The 21,465-nt window shown below is 47.7% G+C and overlaps 1 protein-coding gene across 1 annotated transcript in view; it reads right to left on the bottom strand.

Annotated features, from left to right (window-relative positions):
- Nucleotides 1-21,465, bottom strand: part of rassf3 (Ras association domain family member 3) — a 256,502-nt gene that overhangs the window by 138,285 nt on the left and 96,752 nt on the right. Inside the window, exon 2 of the mRNA XM_070900034.1 lies at nucleotides 14,237-14,364. Coding sequence (XP_070756135.1) covers nucleotides 14,237-14,364 — 128 coding nt within the window. The remainder of the gene's footprint in view (nucleotides 1-14,236; nucleotides 14,365-21,465) is intronic.

Below are 21,465 nucleotides of genomic sequence, written 5' to 3'. Positions count from 1 at the left end.
GCACTGCACTGGAGTGTCAGCCTGGATGTTTGAAGCGACACTGCTTCGCACCAACTTTACACACCTGTAGAACGTGATTCAATAGTCAGAGAGCTCCGCCAGGAAAGATTAAAAGCCTTCAATTAGCGCACGCTCCAAGAAGCAGCTGTGAGAAAGGATCACAGCGTCCGACAGTGACATAACCAAGTAGCAAGACATGAGAGTGCGTGCTGTAGGCACGGCTTATCCACCCTGCAGTCCCAGCCAGGGTTGGTTATAACCAGCCCTGCAACGCTCAAGGTCAAAGTCAGTGCAGGAAGAGCAGCCAACTCCTTGTTTACTTTAGAGCAAGCATTCATTAAAATCTGGCCTGGAACCAGTTAGGATTCACCCTCAGTTTTTAAATGACTGAGGTCAGGCTGTGGGATAGGAGCTCACAATAACTTAAAGCATTGCTCTGAAATCCCTCTCTCCCACTTCATTTTGATACATTAACACCTCCTGTGTTCCTCTAATTCTGCCCTCCTGACCATCCCCTGATTATAATCGCTCCACCATCGGTGGCCGTGCCTTCAGCTGCCTGGGCCCCAAACTCTGAAACTCCCTCCCTAAACCTCTCCACCTCTCTATCTCTCTTTCCTCCTTTAAGAGGCTCCTTAAAACCTACCTCTTTGACCAATCTGCCCTAATTTCTCCTTTTGTCAAATTTGTTTTTAATCTCATAAGGCTCCTGTGAAGCGCCTTGGGACTTTTCACCAGGTGACAGCGCTATATAAATGCAAGGTGTTGTTGTTTGAGAAGGCAGCGGCAGTAATGGCATCACCAATTCCTGCTCCACAGAGATTGCGGTCAGATAAAAACAGCCATATCTTTAGAAATGCTTAAAAAATGATGGCTATTTTGATAACAAAAGCTCAGGAGCGGGGCGGGGGGGAGATTGGGGGTGGGGGGGGGGAGGGAGGACCGGTGGGGGACCAATCAGAACTCTTGCTCTACATGTTCACCCATCGTGAAACAAAGCAGCTTCACGATTCATTCCTAGCCTCGTCTCAGCAAGTGGCTTTCTCAGTCTGACTTTGAAACGATTGGAGAGGCACATGGGAGGGTGCGAGATCGACCCGAATCTCAGGTTTCGATCACCAGCGATCCTATTGTTACAGCCCTGGGCTGCGCTATTGTACAGTTAGATGTTGGGCAGCACCGACACGCTTCTAAACACTCAGACCACTCACAGCAGGCGAGAGAATAGAATCATGGAATGATCCAGCACAGCAGGCAGCCATTCAGCCCACCGTGAATTGTGTGTTCAACAAGAACCACTGTACAACCTGAGAAACAAAGTCTACTGACTTATTAATGACTGTTACAAGTTGAGGGTCTTACCTTAAATATTCTTTATACCTGAAAAGGAGAGATTTGATGGGCACTTGGAAAAACAGCAGGGGAGTGGGACTGATTGGATCGCTCTGTCACAGAGCCGGCACGGACTCGATGGGCCCAATGACCTCCTGCTGAGCTGTGAGGGGCAATGATTCGATGTACTTCACAGGCAGTGATTCGGTATTAACCGTGGCTCAGAGGGTAGCACTCTCATCTCTGAATCAGACAGATCATGGGCTCAAGTGCCACTCCAGAAATTTGAATATAATCTAGGCTGACTCTCCAGTCCAGTACCGAGGGAGCACTGCACTGTCGGAGGTGCCGCGTTTCCGATGAGAAGTTTAACTGAGGGCCCATCTTTTAAAAAAAAATGTATTCATGGGCTGTGGGCGTCCCTGGCAAGGCCGGCATTTATTGCCCGTCCATAATCACCCGCGAGAAGGTGGTGGTGAGCCACTGCCTTGAACCGCGGAGGGCAGTTAACAATCAACCCCATTGGAGTCACATATCGGCCAGACTGGGTCAGGGCGGCAGATTTCCTTCCCTAAAGGACATTAGTGAACCAGATGGGTTTTTATTACAATCTGGTAGTTGCATGGGGCTCAAATTTGCCCAGGAGTTGCTGCGCTTTTTTCTGGAGTATCTTAAAAATCCACAATTTACACATTCAATTTGCGCCAGTGTAGGTGAGTTAGTTCGGAGTTTTTTACTTTCAGTTTTTTTCCCAAAAGGGGGCATCACCAGCCACCTATGCCCGTTTTGGCCATTTAGGCCACTTTGGCCAGCTAATAGTTACTCCAAACTAACTTAGGCCAGCGTATGTGGCCACTTGTGAAAACCCTTGCGAAGAGTTAAGAAATCAGCACAGGTGGGTACATCGGAGACCAGCAGAACTTAACAACTTGACTAAAGAATGTGAATAGGATCAAACAGCTATACAGGACATCATATGACAAACTTCGCAAAGTTAATTTACTATACAACAGAAGCTTTCATGGAAGCTTAAACTACAAAAATAAAAGAAGTAAAAGATAGTTGAATTAAATTGCCCTAATCTCACAACTAATTTCAACAACTATTTGTTTGCAATGATTATACTGGGCCAAAATTGAGCCCATTTTATCTAAATAATGTCGAAATAAGATATTCTCTCAGTGTTCCTCCGTTACTTATGTTCTTCTTTCACAATAGCACCAGGTGAATAGGCTTGACAAATGGTCACCACTATTCACAAGAGACAAAACATATTTACATAATTTTTTTCAAAATATCCAAATAACAAACAAAAGTCAGTCCTACCCTACCTTCACCTTCAGCCCGGGAAGGCAGTGGGCCGTCCGATGCGGTAGGTCACTCGGCCTGGGAAAGGGGCGGGGCATACCAGCCGGTGTGATGATGGTGATGATGATGATGATGATGATGATGATGATGATGATTGGGTCCCATGCTGCAACACGTACACCGAGAGGCTGAGGGCGAGGAGCTACTGCACATGCGCGCACACTCCAATGCACAGATGGCCCGGTATTATTTGCAGCGCGAGACGCTGGCTCCGCCCCGACCTGACTGACCACGCTGTGCGAAGACCCGGGACAGGCCGGACAGCGGCCAAAGTGGGGACTGATTTTTTCGGAGCACTTTTCAACACAGAAAAGCGGCGTATCTCCGGTGAGTGCGCTGAAAAAAGGGGTGGGCCAATTTTGAGCCCAAGGTCACCATTATAAAACTAGCTTTTTATTCCAGATTTACCTAACTAACCAAATTAAATTCCCAGGTGCCGTGTTGGGAATTGAACTTGTGTCATTGGATCATTAGTCTGGGCTCTGGATTGCTAGTAACATAACCACTCTGCTGCCATATCCCCGTCTGCTCTCTCAGGTGCATGTAAAAGATCCCACGGCACTATTTCAAAGAAGAGCAGGGGAGTTATCCCCGGTGTCCGGGGCCAATATTTATCCCTCAATCAATATCACTAAAAGAGATTATCTGGTCATTGTCACATTGCTGTTTCCTGAGCACACATTGGCTGCCCCATTTCCCACATTACAACAGTGCCTACACCGTTGGCTATAATGTACTTTGAGATGTCCCGACGTTCAGTATCAGTGTAAGTTTGTTCTTTCTTATCTCTGCAATTAGCTCAAATTATATTATATGTTCCTTTAAAGAAAGAAAGACTTGCATTTAAATAGCGCCTTTAACAACTACCGGACATCTCAAAGTGCTTTACAGCCAATGAAGTACTTTTGGAGTGTAGTCACTGTTGTAATGTGGGAAACGTGGCAGCCAATTTGCGCACAGCAAGCTCCCACACACAGCAATGTGATAATGACCAGATCATCTGTTTTAGTGATGTTGGTTGAGGGATAAATATTGGCCCCAGGACACCGGGGAGAACTCCCCCGCTCTTCTTCGAAATAGTGCCCTGGGATCTTTTATGTCCACTTGAGGGGGCCTCGGTTTAACGTCTCATCTGAAAGTCGGCACCTCCGACAGTGCAGCACTCCCTCAGCACTGCACTGGGGGTGTCAGCATAGAGTTTTTTGTGCTCAAGTCCCTGGAGTAGGACTTGAACCCACAATGTTCTGACTCAGAGGCGAGAGTGCTGCCCATTTGAGCCACGGCTGAACATATAGATTATGTTACACGTTCCTTTGAAGAATGGCCGACATGAGCAGAATCTTACTTGCTCGTAATTATCGGTTTGCTAGAATTGTTACGATTTAATTCACACAAGTAGCTACACATGCAACAAACACAATTTAATTCAAGGAGCACCATCTAACTTGCTTCTTCCACAAAGTGTGCCCCTTCAGCGCTGGGCGTTAGCGAGGACATGCGAGGTGCATCCTGTGGACTCATTTGTGAATGAAAACAAAAGCCCCTCGGAATTAGTCTGAGTCTGGGCCAGCTTTGGCCCAGTTTGTAGCCGGAAGAAAAGTGAGAAAATATGAGCTGCACGATTGCCGAGACTGTCCCGGACATCTCCGGCTCACCGGAAGCTCGACATCGTACCCACTTAAAATCAACAATTCTGTTCTTCATCGTTCTGCCTTCCTCCCCACCCAGAAACAGGAAGTGGGCTCATTGTTTGGATTTGGGCTGTGCACTACTGATGTTTTTACACAGAACAATATACATGTAGAACAACTGTTGATCATCAGTAAATCATCAAAATAATAACTTAAAGTGCAGCTCCAATGCCGGAAACTGCTCGGTCAATATCATTACATTTAATCTTCCCCCCAAATCAAACGCTTAAAGTAGATTATCTGTTAATTCAAAAATATTATCTGCTACACAATGCCTTGTGTGTAATTCTAAACATTCATTCAAATTACTGGATAATTCAAGCTTTGCCCCCGCCCCCCCCAGCCCCAGCCTTGTATTAACAGGAATAGACAGTATACAACAACAACTTGTATTTATATAGTGCCGTTCACAGAGTAAACCATCCCAACATGCTCCACAGGAGTGTTATCAGACAAAATTTGACACCGAGCCACATAAGGAGTGATTAGGGCAGGTGACCAAACACTTGGTCAAAGATGTAGGTTTTAAGGAGCCCCTTAAAGGAGGAGAGAGAGAGGTAGAGAGGTTTAGGGAGGGAGTTCCAGAGCTTGGGGCCCAGGCAGCTGAAGGCACGGCCGCCGATGGTGGAATGATTCTAATCAGGGATGCTCAAGAGGACAGAAATGAAAGAGTGTAGAGATCGCTGGGCTTTGTAGGACTGGAGGAGATTACAGAGATAGGGATGGGCGAGTTCACAGAGGGAATTTGAAAACAAGGATGGGAATTTTAAAATTGAGGTGTTGCTGAACCGGAAGCCAATGTAGGTCAGTGAGCACCGGGGGTGATGGGTGAGTGGGACTCGGTGCGAGTTAGGACACGGGTCAGCGAGCACAGGGGGTGATGGGTGAGCGGGACTGGGTGCGAGTTAGGACATGGGGCAGTGAGCACAGGGGGTGATGGGTGAGCGGGACTCGGTGCGAGTTAGGACACGGGTCAGTGAGCACAGGGGGTGATGGGTGAGCGGGACTGGGTGTGAGTCAGGACTCGGGCACTGAGCACAGGGGGTAATGGGTGAGCAGGACTTGTTGCGAGTTAGGACACGGGGGCAGTGAGCACAGGGGGTGATGGGTGAGCGGGACTTGGTGCGAGTTAGGACACGGGTCAGTGAGCACAGGGGGTGATGGGTGAGCGGGACTCGGTGCGAGTTAGGACACGGGGCAGCCGAGTTTTGGATCACCTCGAGTTTATGTCCAGAGGTTGTGAAAGGCGCTATAGAAATGCAAGACTTTCTTTTCTTTCTTCTGGGTGATACTATTCCACGATTCTACTGGTTCTGATTTAAGTAAAGGGCTGGGATTAAATGCAAATTGGTCTCATTTGTGGATGGCGCCAAACTAGGAGGAGTGGTGGAACGGGAGGAGGCAGTTCAACAGTTACAGAACAAGTTCCAACAAAAGGTTAAGTGGGCTGAACAGTGGCCGATAGGACTGACCGCGGCCAAGCGCAGAGTGTTGCTTCATTGCCGCAATCGTGTACTGGGAAAAACAAAGTATTAACCATCGTCTGCCGAGAATATCTGCAAGAGTAGAGTCCAGAGCAAACTGAGTTAATGCAGGAAGAACAGGCACCCTGAAAGTTCCAGATTTGGATAAATTACTGCGAATTGATAACACTTTGGGGAAATAAACACGATGTAATGAGACTGAGAGTCTGTCTGTCGGTTAGTTAGTTTGCTTCTGGCTATAAATCAGGCAGGGCAAGCTGGAGCAGAGACTGCTATGCATAACGGGTAATCAGTGTGGACCCAACATGGTAGTTGGCCCAAGTGAAATAAATTACCACTAAACACTGTCAATTTGTCTCTGCTCGGTCAATGCTGTGTCACATGACAACATCAACAGTGCCGACTAAACTAACACACATCACGTGTCAGCTGTGTCTCAGTGGGCAGCACCCTTGCCTCTGAGTTAGCGCTTTGTGGGTTCGAGTCAGCGCTTTGTGGGTTCAAGTCCCACTCCAGGAACTTGAGCACAAATTCTAGGCCGACACTCCCACTGCTGCACTGTGGGAGGGGCGCATTGTGAAAGGTGTAGTACTGAGGGAGTGCTGCACTGTCGGAGGTACCGTCTTTCGGATGAGACATTAAACCGAGGCCCCGTCTGCTCTCTCAGGTGGACGTAAAAGATTCCACGGCACTATTTCGAAGAAGAGCAGGGGATTTATCCCCGGTGTCCTGGGGCCAATATTTATCCCTCAATCAATATCACTAAAACAGATTATCTGGGTCATTATCATATTGCTGTTTGTGGGAGCTTGCTGTGCGCAAATTGGCTGCTGCGTTATAGACAGTGCCGGCAGTTCAAAAAATACTTAATTAGCTGTAAAGCGCTTTGGGACATCCTGAGATTGTGAAAGGTGCTATATAAATGCAAGTCTTTTCCCTACAGGCAATGGCATCACAGGTTGGCTCACTGGTGGAGGTGTTGTTTTTCATTTTTACTGTGAAAAAATATTCCCTCAGAAATCGATGAAGTTTTCTTTGATATGGAAAAAACAATCTTTAAAAAGTCTCCAGTGTCAAGGATCGTTGTTCTGAGGAAAGACAAGAGCAACACACCTGGAAAGGGATAATCCGAGCAAGGTACCAGATTATTAAAGATATAGAGAGGGTTAACCCAGAATTACTGGACTGATTTCCCACCCACACAAACACCAAGCACAACTTGCATTTATACATGTATGGTGATATATTTATACACGTATGGTGATATATTTATACACCTATGGTGATATATTTATACACGTATGGTGATATATTTATACACCTATGGTGATATATTTATACACGTATGGTGATATATTTATACACGTATGGTGATATATTTATACACGTATGGTGATATATTTATACACCTATGGTGATATATTTATACACGTATGGTGATATATTTATACACGTATGGTGATATATTTATACACGTATGGTGATATATTTATACACCTATGGTGATATATTTATACACGTATGGTGATATATTTATACACGTATGGTGATATATTTATACACGTATGGTGATATATTTATACACCTATGGTGATATATTTATACACGTATGGCTCAAAAGGTCGTGTGGTTTCAAGCACCACTTCAGGATTGAACATGTAATGAGCTGTAAACTGCAGCCTCTCTGGGAGTGTACGCTGACGGACGTGCTCAAAGAGGCCCCGCAAGTTCCAGGTTTAGGCGTGTAGTGCGCGTGTGCCTGAACCTGGCCCAGATCGCGCCCCTTCCCGGGAGAAGGGCCTTTGCGGGCGGTGACTATTTGCCCAACTCCTGCCTAACAAATGTCCTTAAAATTCTTACGTCTGTAAAAGCAGATGTAAGGCCTACCTTTCCCAGCGTAACAGTTTTAAGATAGAAAAATGAAATGTTATTAAAAACCCTGTCCATTAAGATAAGTTTATTTTTAACCCTATTAAAACATACATACATTTTTTTCCAAGAAATACATTTTTTTCTAAAACATTTAATTTAATTCAATTTCAATGAACTTTAAATTTGTGAGGTGTTTTTTTATTCCTGTATTGTGTTTGTGTTTTGGGGAACTCACCATTATTATCGCTGAGATAAATCCCTGTTGATTGGTGAGCCTGGCCGGCTCATGTTCCACAGGACGTTCCCGGGACATATGGGCCTCTGCACTGGGCTGTGCATCGGGGCCTTGGACAGGAAGTGTTCGCTCCTCCGGGGCCACCAGGTACTTTCCTTAAAACATTTCAGTTGGAGGCGTCCGGCTGCAATTTCTCGCCCAATCTATACTGGCCCTTATGTGCAGTACTGAGTGAGTGCAGCACTGTCAGAGGTGTTGTCTTTCGGTTCCAAGCTGTTGATAATGAGGGAATCCCAGTGGTTTTGCTACAGGATCACCACACCGGCACCAGAAACGATGGCCAGCCGAGACCACCCAAGAAGGTTAACTGATTGGGGCAGAATTGGAGGCAAACGACACGACGGCCCTCTTGCCCCACTCCTGTAACTTCAGGCCCTTCCTGCCGCGATACCAGGGCCCACTGACTGGTAATATTGTGGAACAGCAGCAATGGGTCTAGCCCTAAATCTCCAGCTCATCCCAACCATGAGCTGGTGCCTTTACTGGAGAAGCAGATGGCCATCAGCTGATAATCAGGTGGATTCAGTATTTTTCCCACGAGAACGTTGTTAATAACAACGTGTGTTTATATAGCGCCTTTAACGTAGTGAAACATCCCAAGGTGCTTCACAGGAGTGTTATAAGACAAAACAGATAACTTTGACACTGAGCCACAAAAGAAGAAATTACGGCAGGTAACCAAAAACTTGGTCCAAGAGGGAGGTTTTAAGGAGTGTCTTAAATGAGGAAAGAGAGGTAGAGAGGTGGAGAGGTTTAGGGAGGGAGTTCCAGAGCTTGGGGCCCAGGCAACAGAAGGCACGGCCACCGATGGTGGAGCGATTATAATCAGGGATGGTCAGGAAGGCAGAATTAGAGGAGCGCAGAGATCTCGGGGGGTTGTGGGGCTGCCTTTCTGGTTTCATATCTTCAAGATACATTGGCTGCGAAATTGCAGAGTACGCCGTTTGTGGGCGGGAACCCTCGCGGAGTGGGACTGCCTGCACGCAGAGAAGGAGTCTCGCCCCGCCACCTAAATTGGGCTAATCACCCGACAGGAAGTGGAGCGCGATGTCAGGTCCTCTCAGGGCGGATCGCGTATCGCTGACACGTTTTACGCCCCTTCCCTTCCGCCAGCTTTTGATGGACCTCCAGCGGACCGCCAGGGAGGCGGACTGGACCCGACATCGGTGCACAAGGGCCCGACCGGCGAGTTGGAGAAAATACAAATGGCAGCGCGCGTCGCGGCGAGCTCCCCTCTAACGCTCGCCCTGCGATGGGTTTGCGGACCTGCTCATGGCCCGCGAGGCCGGCTCGGACTTTGCCCACGGCAGTCTCACAGGGCGCTGCCCACTATCCGCGACAGGGCCGCCGTGGGGCGAAAAGGGGTCACCGCGCATGGCAATGACCTCATCGGTGGAGTCGCGGTAGCCCAGGGTACTACCAGCAGGGGCGTGCGCTTCTGGATTCGCGTTCCCGCCAACTCCCGGGCAATTTCGCGGGAGCCAGTAGCCCCTCCGCCCCTTCCCCCCCACCAGGCCTCGTTAGCGCCCCCCAGTGGTGCACAACCGGCCAATTTCAGCTCCAATAATACCATTGAATATGACTGACGAAGTAAAATTATTAAAATATAACCATTCTTCATCTCAACTGAATAGAGCGAGTAAGGGAAAATAGATTTAACAATGACGGCAGCACCTCATTGCTTGAGTTCCCAATTGTAGCCAGATGGTGCTGCCACCTTCTGGATCTTTGTGCCACTACATTCACTGTAAGGACTTTATCCGTTGGAGAGTTTGCCCTAAATCAGTGAAGAAACTGCCTCACTTCATAACGTGAACACAATTACTTTCCCTCTAAATAGATAAAAAAATAACTCGTTCTAAAAATCTCGATCATCAACACATACATTGCTTTATTAATGATGAGAAGGACTCCCACTGATGACTCAATCACCAACCAGAATATCTCTCTTCCTTTACCACAGCATTACTGAACTCAGTTGCTTTCCGCAAAAGGTAAAATGCCCCTGATCAGCAACACAGGAACTATTATGTTCCACATTGCATGATTATCCCTGTCCATATTAAATCGCTATTTACTGTGTCCGCTTGACCCAGCGGGTTATGGGTTCAGCCAGGATCCAGGCTGACACTCAGTGCAGCCTTTCAGACCAGACGTTAAACCGAGGCCCCGCCTGCTCCCTCAGGTGGACGTAAAAGATCCCATGGCACTATTTCGAAGAAGAACAGGGAAATTATCCCTGTTGTCCTGGGGCCAATATTTATCCCTTGATCAACGTAACAAAAACAGATTATCTGGTCATTATCACGTTGCTGTTTGTGGGAGCTTGCTGTATGTAAATGTGTTTCCCACATTACAACAGTGACTACACTTTAAAAAGTACATCATTGGCTGTAAAGCGCTTTGGGACACCCCGAGGTTGTGAAAGGCGCTATTTAAATGCAAGTCTTTCTTTCTCTGAACATGAAAAGCACCATATAACTATCTTTCTTCCTATTTACATTCTCCATACCACTCAGCGTTTTAGTCTCCCTTCAATCTTCCTTTCGCCAGTGAAGCACGTTCAGGGTTGTAAGTCTATCTTCTTAGCTTCGAGTTCCAAGTCCTGGAAATATCCTCATCACTTTTTTAGAACTCTTTTCAATGTCCTAATGTCTTTTTGAAGGCAGAGTTTTCAAAACACGTTCATAATTTCCAAATGTGGCCTCACCAATGATGTTATAGGTTAGAATACCGAGTTTCAACTTAAGATCAAATACCTTACAGCATCCCACACACGATTAGTCTTGTTGACAAGGCTTTCTCATATTGACCAATGCATTCACTGAATGATCAACAATTACCCTCAAAAATCTTTGACCATTTCCATATTTCCCAAACAACACACATTCATTGGGAAGCCAAGTTTCAATTTCCAATACGTTATGTAGTAAGTTCTGGAACTCCCTCCCTGCTGAAACCTCTCCACCTCTCTAACTCTCGTTCCTCCGTTAGACACTCCTTAAAACCAACCTCTCTGACCAAGCCTTTGGTCACCTGTCTGAATTTCTTCTTATGTGGCTCGGTGTTCCTCCACTTGATTGGCTAAATCAGAACTTTAAAACAAAGAAAAACGCACTCTCAAGCATTTATGCTCAAAAGCCTCCATTTTTGATTCGTCCCCTTCCAAGACTACGCAGGCGGGAGCCAACTGTTGTGCCCCAGTAGCTGCTGCTGGTTACTCATCACTAACAACTTACATTGATCGAGCACTCCTTATGTGCGTGAAGATGCCACAGAGTACTTCACAATAAGGGGCGGGCATGTAGCATGGGAAAGAGGAAGGGGAACGGAGAGGTAGCACGAGGAATTAAAGGCCTGGGCGAAGAGGAGGGTTTTGACTGCAGGGGGAGGGAACTAGGTGGAGAACTCCAGACAGCAGGAGTGCAGTGACTGTACGAGCAGCCAGCGATGGTGGAGCAGGAAGGGCGAGGGGTGGGGAGAGGTCGAGTGTTAGGGGGTGGAGGGTGTGCGAAAGGATACAAGGCAGGAGGGGATACCTGAGATAGGGTAGGATGAGGCGTCACAGGGGGATTACAAAAACAAGGATGAGAATCGTGAAACCAACATCTTGGGGCTTCGGGAGCAGTGTAGCTTGGAGAGAACAGGAGTGATGGGAACGCGGAACATGGGCCTCCATTTTGGCCCAGCCTGTTTTTCGGCGCACTTACCGGAGTTGTGTGGCTTTTCTCCATTCCGAGGTGTGTCGAAAAATGTTGTTGCCACTTTGGCCGCTGTCCGGCCGCTTCCCTGTCGTCGCGCAGCATGGCCAGTGCCAGCGTTCTGCATCGAAAACTGTGCCGGGACGTCCGCACATGTGCAGTGGAGTGCGCTGGCAATGTGCGCATGCGCAGTAGCTCCTCACCACAGCCTCTCCGTTTGCTTGCTGCAGCCTCTCTGTGGGCCCTGATGCCGGCCAGTGGAATCGCTCCCATCCCTAGCCCAGGCCGAATGGCCTCCGATGTACCGACCTGCGCCGATTTCTTTAACTCTCCGCAAGGGTTTTCTGACGTGGCCACATACGCTGGCCTAAGTATAAATGGAGTAACTATTAGCTGGCCAAAGTTGCCTAAATGGCAGAAATGGCATAGGTGGTTGGTAATGCCCCCTTTTGAGGAAAAAAAACTAACCTAAAAAAATCGTAACTAACTGAGTTACACTGGTGCAAATTGATTGGGGAAAAATGGTGATTCTTTAGTTACGCCAGAAAAACCAAGTTACTCCAAAGAAAACGGAGCATCTCCTGGCCAACATTGAGCCCTTTGTGTGGGTGGAATGGGAAGATACAGAACGAGAAGGTGGTTTCACTACTTGGATAAGATAAGTAAGCTGAAGGTCGAGAAGGATATGGGGGAGAAACTGCGAACAACTTGTACAGCGGGACCTGGGAGTACTGGTACATGGAACACAAAAGGATAGTATGCAGGTACAGCAAGTGATCAGCAGGGCCAATGGTATCTCGGCCTTTATTGCAAAGGGGATGGAGTATAAAAGCAGGGAAGTCTTGTTACAGCTATACAGGGTATTGGTGAGACCACACCTGGAGTACTGCGTGCAGTTTTGGTTTCCATATTTACGAAAGGATATACTTGTTTTGGAGGCAGTGCAGAGAAGGTTCACTCGGTTGATTCCGGTGATGAGGGGGTTGTCTTATGAGGAAAGGTTGAGTCGGTTGGGCCTTTACTCATTGGAATTCAGAAGAATGAGAGATGATCTTATCGAAACGTATAAGATTATGAGGGGGCTTGACGAGGTGGATGCAGAGAGGATGTTTCCACTGATGGGGAATGTAAAGTCCTGACCCTGCAGTACAGACTTACACGAGGCACATGCTGAAGTCAAGGTCACTCTGGACCTGCACCTTTATTTCATAACTCTCGAGTGCCACACTTGCCCGAGACCTGCCTTTATATACCTGTGTGGAACAGCTATGCAGTGTCTCCTGCAAGTGTACCCCTGGTGGTAAAGTATGCTTGTGGTTACAGGTCATATCTAGTTATAGTCATGTATAGCATGGTAAGATACAGTTATATACAGTAGTGTGAGATAATCTTAGAATAAGGGGCCACCCATTTAAAACAGAGATGAGGAGAAATTTCTTCTCTCAGAGGGTTGTAAATCTGTGGAATTCGCTGCCTCAGAGAGCTGTGGAAGCTGGGACATTGAATAAATTTAAGACAGAAATAGACAGTTTCTTAAATGATAAGGGAATAAGGGGTTATGGGGAGCGGGCGGGGAAGTGGAGCTGAGCCCATGATTGGATCAGCCATGATCTTATTAAATGGCGGAGCAGGCTCGAGGGGCCGAATGGCCTACTCCTGCTCCTATTTCTTACGTTCTTATGTATTTATATAGCGCCTTTAATGTAGTATAATGTTCCAAGGCGCTTCACAGCAGTGTTATAAGACAAAACAGATAACTGTGACGCTGACTCACGTAGGAAGAAATTAGGGCAGGTGACCAAAAGCTGGGTCAAAGAGGTAGGTTTTAAGGAGCGTGTTAAAGGAGGAAAGCGAGGTAGAGAGGTGGAGAGGGTTAGGGAGGGAGTTCCAGAACTTGGGGCCCAGGCAGCTGAAGACACGGCCACCAATGGTGGAGCGATTATAATCAGGGATGGTCAGGAGGCCAGAATTAGAGGAGCGCAGACATCTCGGGGGGGTTGCGGAGGGTTTTGGGGCTGGAGGTGCTTACAGAGATAGGGAGGGGCGAGGTCCATGGAGGGATTTGTAAACAAGGATGAGAATTTTGAAATCGAGGCGTTATTTAAACGGGAGCCAAAGTAGGTCAGCGAGCACAGGGGGTGATGGGTGAGTGGGACTCGGTGTGAGTTAGGACACGGGGCAGTGAGTTTTAGATGAGCTCTGGTTTATGTAGTGTAGAATGTGGGAGGCCAGACAGGAGTGAGTTGGAATAGTCATGTCTAGAGGTAACAGGCATGGATGAGGGTTTATGAGAATGAGATGGGCGATAGCATGGTTAGGTAGAGCATAGGAATTGAACACAGGACCTTACAGGTTATGGCTGTGCTAGACCAAGTGGTACCTTTACGCACCAGGACAGGGTGCAGCTTGAGGTAAGAGACTCAAATATTTTTACAGCATACAGAGACCTTACAGGATCGATATTGGTTGAAAGCAGATGAATAAACATCTTACCTCTCCGTGTCTGAGTGGCTGTTGCACCATGTTGCCAGAACAGGAGATCTGATCTACTGATTGACCATTTTGTTGACAGTCAAGCTGGACCAAGTGTCGGCAGTGAGTGTGACAAGTATACTTGCAGTCTGGAGAAAGGAAACAAGGCCGATATTAGAACTCTGCAGCACTTCAGTCCACAGCCAATGGAGATAGTTAGATGCATCACCGATCCCAATTATATATATTCCTGCATACCATGTCATTGTATGGCCCTGTCTGGAAGTCAATAAGGATTTGGTTACCATCTTTAGGATCAGGATTTCAAACCTTGATGGTGACTGGTATCCCAATCCTAAGTAGCCTCGGTAATTATATACTTCAGCAGTAACTCCCACGCAGATATTTATGTTTTCAATCTAGTTTTCCTATCGTGAAAACTCAGTTGAATTCTACCGGATAAGATTATTCTCCCCCATTGGAAGCATCATTCCCACGGGATAACCATTCCCAGACAGAGAGTGCACACGGGGAACCTGTTCCCCTGCCACTTTTGCTACGTAACCAGGGGCTATAACGGCAACAAGAATGACTCAGGTGAAGACTTGTCCACTTCCGTAACATCACCCATCTCTGCCCCGCCTCAGCTCCTCCGCTGCTGAAACCCTCATCCGTGCCTTTGTTACCTCCAGACTTGACTATTCCAATGCACTCCTGGCTGGCCTCCCACATTCTACACTACGTAAACTAGAGGTGATCCAAAACTCGGCAGCCCGTGTCCTAACTCACACCCAGTCCCACACACCCATCACCCCCTGTGCTCGCTGCCCCGTGTCCTAACTCACACCCAGTCCCGCTCACCCATCACCCTCTGTGCTCACTGACCTACATTGGCTCCCGGTTAAGCAACACCTCGATTTCGAAATTCTCATTCTTGTTTTCAAATTGCTCTATTGCCTCGCCCCTCCCTATCTCTGTAATCCCCTCCAGCCCCACAACCCCCCGAGATTTCTGCAATCCTCGAAATCTGCCCTCCTGAGCATCCCTGATTAAAATCACTCCACCATTGGTGGCCGTGCCTTCTGTTGCCTGGGACCCAAGCTCTGGAACTCCCTTCCTAAACCTCTCCACCTCTCTTTCCTCCTTCAAGATACTCCTTAAAACCTATTTCTTTGACCAAGCTTTTGGTCACCTGAGCTAATCACTTCTTATATGGCTCCGTGGCAATTTTTTGTTGTTGTCTCATAACACCTCGAGTCTCTTTGCCGGGAGCACGCGGAAGCCAAGCACAAACAGCGGAAGGAGCGCACGGCAAACAAGCCCCCCACCCACTCGTCCCTGAGGGAGCGCTGCACTGTCGGAGGGGCAGTGCTGAGGGAGCGCTGCACTGTCGGAGGGGCAGTGCTGAGGGAGTGCTGCACTGTCGGAGGGGCAGTGCTGAGGGAGTGCTGCACTGTCGGAGGGGCAGTGCTGAGGGAGCGCTGCACTATCGGAGGGGCAATGCTGAGGGAGTGCTGCACTGCCGGAGGGGCAGTGCTGAGGGAGCGCTGCACTATCGGAGGGGCAGTGCTGAGGGAGCGCTGCACTGTCAGAGGGGCAGTACTGAGAGAGCGCTGCACTGTTGGAGGGGCAGTACTGAGGGAGTCCTGCAGTGTCGGAGGGGCAGTGTTGAGGGAATGCTGCACTGCCGGAGGGTCAGTACTGAGGGAGCCCTGCACTGTTGGAGGTGCCGTTTTTCAGATGAGACGTTAAATCAAGGCCCCGTCTGCTCTCTCAGGTGGATGTAAAAGATCCCATGGCACTATTTCGAAGAAGAGCAGGGGAGTTAACCCCGGTGTCCTGGGGCCAATATTTATCCCGCAATCAACATCACAAAAAAACAGATTATCTGGTCATTATCACATTGCTGTGTGTGGGAGCTTGCTGTGCACAAATTGGCTGCCATGTTTCCTACATTACAACAGTGACCACATGATAAAAAGTACTTCATTGGCTGTAAAGCGCTTTGGGACATTTGGTGGTCGTGAAGGGCGCTATATAAATGCAAGTCTTTCTTTTATCTTGCCGAGATGTAGGGTCGCCATCTCTGGTTGGACGCATTCCTGGAGGTTTCATCACATGACCTCCTGTCTCCAATCGTTCCGCCCCCACACTCCCGCCATTGGTCGCCTCGTGATGCCCCACCTTCCCACAACATATTCGGAAATGAACAGACACTTCATTACCCAATTGGATGACTCTAAACTCTCGATCAAACAGCCTTCCCCCCCCATCGGTAATATCTTTTATTGCTATTGAGCAAAAGTGGTCAACGATATTGGAAAAAAAAGGACATTTTTTTAATGCCCCGATGATTTCTCTTCCTTGTTTGATGACTTCAAACTTATCTTTTTCTTATTGATGCTGTGAAAACTAAACGATGAAGGAAGATTACGTACGTTCCACGTTCTTCTCGTTCCCCCATTGCTAATGCTGATTTCCACTTCTGTGAACGTTCTGAGATACACTAAGGCGAACCTCAGGAAATTTGAGCGCAAGTTCCCATTAGCAGGATCCGCGTAGAATCTGGCGCAAAGTGCGCCGCACGTGGGATCCAGGAAATTCTGGGCCAAAATGCCAGCAAACATTGTGTGCTCAGGCCTTGCTGTGGGACTTGAACCCACGACCACCTCACTCAGAGACAAGAGCGCACCCAATCTGACACTTGCATCACGGAAATGTAAGTTCAGAATTGATCGTGTTGGAAAGATGCAACCTATGTACGTGTTAAGAATATCCAGCAGATAAGGTCGCGTGAAAGAGGCAACCACAGAGAGAAAATAAAACGTGAAAGAGGAAAAGAATTTGCATTAATGTAGTGCTTTCACCATGTCCCAAAGTGCTTCACAGCCAATTAAATACCTTTAAATTAGGTCATTGTTGCAACATAAGGAAACGCAGCAGCCAATGTGCACAATGCAAAATCCCTCACACAGCAACGTGATAATGACCAGATAATCTGTTTTAGTGATGTTGATTGAGGGATAAATATTGGCCCCAGGACACCGGGGTTAACTCCCCTGCTCTTCTTCGAAATAGTGCCGTGGGATCTTTTATATCCACCTGAGAGAGCAGACGGGCCCCTCAGACAGTGCAGCACTCCCTCAGCACTGCACTGGGAGTGTAAACCTACATTATGTCATGAAGTCTGTGTAATAGGGCTTGTACCCTGACCTATGCACTCAAGGAGAGAGTGCCAAGGCTGATGCTTTCCACGAGTGAGGTAAAAAAACAAGGTGCCGAAATTGGTCCTTTTTATAGCCGCGTTAGTGCCTCCAGGCGATGGAGATTTATCACCCGGGGGCACCCTGGAATTGCCCCCTGGATGCTGCGGGCAAAAGCAGGTTTGCGCTGCACCCCATACTTTCCACCCAGGGGCTGCGCACGGGGATGACGGCATCGCCTGCGCGCCAACCCTTTGCGCCCTGCGGGGTAGATTGCCCCTCGGGACGCGAGATTGGCGCGAGGCGATGCCAACAACACCAGTCGCGGCTGGGGCGACCTGATCACCCTTAAAGGGGAGGGTCTTGTGCCGTGGTCGCCATCTTTTTTTTCCGGCAGACTTTGTAACAATGGCGACTGCTGGACCCTAACCCTAACCCTCTCTTGGGTACCGGACCACTGGCCAGTCGAAACCCTCCACTAAAGAGGCTGCAGAGTTCACAGTGGCCCTTCCCTTTAACTGAAGGGGGGAGACGTTGTGACATCATCAGCGGGTCGCTGAGCCTCGCGCTCCGCTTCCATCCTGCTAACACCGCATTACCGCCCCACGGGGGCCAATCACGCCTCCCTCACCGCCCAGCACATTTTTATTGGACAAAGACCTCAATTCAGCGGCATTTAGCGGCCCATCTCGCCGGGCGCTAAATTTTCATTTCTTTCAAATCATGCACCCCAAACAGGCTGCGGGGAAATTTCATCCCTCCCTCTCCACTGCAGTAGTACAGAGGGACCTGGGGGTCCTTGTGCAAGAAACACAAAAACTTAGTATGCAGGTACAGCAAGTGATCAGGAAGGCCAATGGAATGTTGGCATTTATTGCAAGGGGGATGGAATATAAAAGCAGAGAAGTCCTGCTACATCTGTACAGGGTATTGGTGAGGCCACACCTGGAGTACTGCGTACAGTTTTGGTCTCCGTATTTAAGGAAGGATATATTTGCATTGGAGGCAGTTCAGAGAAGGTTCACTTGGTTGATTCTGGAGATGAGGGGGTTGTCTTATGAAGGGAGGTTGAGTAGGTTGGGCTTATACCCATTAGAGTTCAGAAGAATGAGATGTGATCTTATTGCAAATTATAAAATAATGAGGAGGCTCGACAAGCTGGATGCAAAGAGGATATTTCCACTCATAGGGGAAACTAAAACTAGGGGACATAGTCTCAGAATAAGGGGCTGCCCATTTAAAACTGAGATGAGGAGAAATTTCTTCTCTGAGGGTTGTAAATATGTGGAATTCTCTGCTGCAGAGAGCTGTGGAGGCTGGGTCATTGAATATATTTAAGGCGGAGATAGACAGATTTTTGAGCGATAAGGGAGTAAAGGGTTATGGGGAGCGGGCAGGGAAGTGGAGCTGAGTCCATGATCAGATCAGCCATGATCTTATTGAATGGTGGAGCAGGCTCGAGGGGCCGAATGGCCGACTCCTGCTCTTATTTCTTATCTTCTTAACCAACAATGGCCACTCTAGACTGGGCAGCAGAATGGTTAGTACAGTGCAAATGCACTCATCTTAAAAAGAAGGATATTAATTTTCCAATTTATTGTACCCAGCTAAAAGCACAAAAGTACATTTAAATGTCTCCCCACAGGATATGGACAGCTTTGTTTTGACCAGGTTGGAGTTTATGGTGGGTGGAGGATGGGGGGCAGACTGTAATGACTCAAGAGTCCTGTTACTGTAAACGGCCTCAGGTGTAAACGTGATGCAACTTTATTCGCGCCCAAAGTACCCGCGTGACATAGTACCCCCGCTTATATACCCGTGACCGCACACTCGCGCATACAGCCCGATGACCTCCGACAGTGGCGCCCCCAAGCATAACAACATTCCCCTTTCAAGATCTTAATGTCAGACTCTTTACAAATTAAGAAGGTCTGGGACTTTCTGCTCACGAGTTGATTGTCTCAGTTCTGGGCGAGCGTTCTGAGTCCGTTGAGACTGAGAGCTGAGTAACCGATCTGATGGGAGTGGTAATGACCACATCAGAGACTGAAGGTTCAGAGTTAGTATTGTCAGCAGAGTCCTCTGATGAGTGAACATTGGTTGGTCACTGACTGCATTTTCCTCACTCGGTTCCAGTTCATCCGTGTGCCGCAGTTTAACCTGGTCAAGGTGTTTCCTGTATGTTTGCCCATTCTTGAACACGACAATAAACACTCTGTTCCCCTCCTTGGCTGTAACAGTGCCAGCGATCCACTTTGGACCTTGACCATAGTTCAGTGCATAAACCGGATCGTTGACCGAGATGTCACGTGACATGGCAACATGATCATCACACCATTGCTGACTTTGACGTCTGTTTTCAACATGATCATTCAAATCAGGATGAACAAGAGAAAGCTTGATCTGGAGATTTCCCTGCATCAGTAGTTTAGCAGGGGAGACCCCAGTAAGTGTGGTCCTGTAACTGAGCAATGTACAAGGAGATGAGGAAAAGTGGAGGGCAGAGAAACCTAAGGCAAAGAACAAAAAGGGCCACTGTACAGCAAAATTCTAAAAGGACAAAGGGTGTTAAAAAAACAGGCCTGAAGGCTTTGTGTCTTAATGCAAGGAGTATCCGCAATAAGGTGGATGAATTAACTGTGCAAATAGACGTTAACAAATATGATGTGATTGGGATTACGGAGACGTGACTCCAGGATGATCAGGGCTGGGAACTCAACATCCAGGGGTATTCAACATTCAGGAAGGATAGAATAAAAGGAAAAGGAGGTGGGGTAGCGTTGCTGGTTAAAGAGGAGATTAATGCAATAGTTAGGAAAGACATTAGCTTGGATGATGTGGAATCTATATGGGGAGAGCTGCAGAACACCAAAGGGCAAAAAACGTTAGTGGGAGTTGTGTACAGACCTCCAAACAGTAGTAGTGATGTTGGGGAGGGCATCAAACAGGAAATTAGGGGTGCATGCAATAAAGGTGTAGCAGTTATAATGGGTGACTTTAATATGCACATAGATTGGGCTAGCCAAACTGGAAGCAATACGGTGGAGGAGGATTTCCTGGAGTGCATAAGGGATGGTTTTCGAGACCAATATGTCGAAGAACCAACTAGGGGGGAGGCCACCTTAGACTGGGTGTTGTGTAATGAGAGAGGATTAATTAGCAATCTCATTGTGCGAGGCCCCTTGGGGAAGAGTGACCATAATATGGTGGAATTCTGCATTGGGATGGAGAATGAAACAGTTAATTCAGAGACCATGGTCCAGAACTTAAAGAAAGGTAACTTTGAAGGTATGAGGCGTGAATTGGCTAGGATAGATTGGCTAATGATACTTAAGGGGTTGACAGTGGATGGGCAATGGCAGACATTTAGAGACCGCATGGATGAATTACAACAATTGTACATTCCTGTCTGGCGTAAAAATAAAAAAGGGAAGGTGGCTCAACCGTGGCTATCTAGGGATATCAGGGATAGTATTAAAGCCAAGGAAGTGGCATACAAATTGGCCAGAAATAGCAGCGAACCCGGGGACTGGGAGAAATTTAGAACTCAGCAGAGGAGGACAAAGGGTTTGATTAGGGCAGGGAAAATGGAGTACGAGAAGAAGCTTGCAGGGAACATTAAGGCGGATTGCAAAAGTTTCTATAGGTATGTAAAGAGAAGAAGGTTAGTAAAGACAAACATAGGTCCCCTGCAGTCAGAATCAGGGGAAGTCATAATGGGGAACAAAGAAATGGCAGACCAATTGAACAAGTACTTTGGTTCGGTATTCACTGAGGAGGACACAAACAACCTTCCGGATATAAAAGGGGTCAGAGGGTCTAGTAAGGAGGAGGAACTGAGGGAAATCTTTATTAGTCGGGAAATTGTGTTGGGGAAATTGATGGGATTGAAGGCCGATAAATCCCCAGGGCCTGATGGACTGCATCCCAGAGTACTTAAGGAGGTGGCCTTGGAAATAGCGGATGCATTGACAGTCATTTTCCAACATTCCATTGACTCTGGATCAGTTCCTATCGAGTGGAGGGTAGCCAATGTTACCCCACTTT

The sequence above is a fragment of the Pristiophorus japonicus genome, chromosome 15, assembly GCF_044704955.1.
Source record: "Pristiophorus japonicus isolate sPriJap1 chromosome 15, sPriJap1.hap1, whole genome shotgun sequence".
Lineage (NCBI taxonomy): Eukaryota > Metazoa > Chordata > Chondrichthyes > Pristiophoridae > Pristiophorus > Pristiophorus japonicus.
This window is presented reverse-complemented; position numbering and strand designations above follow the sequence as displayed.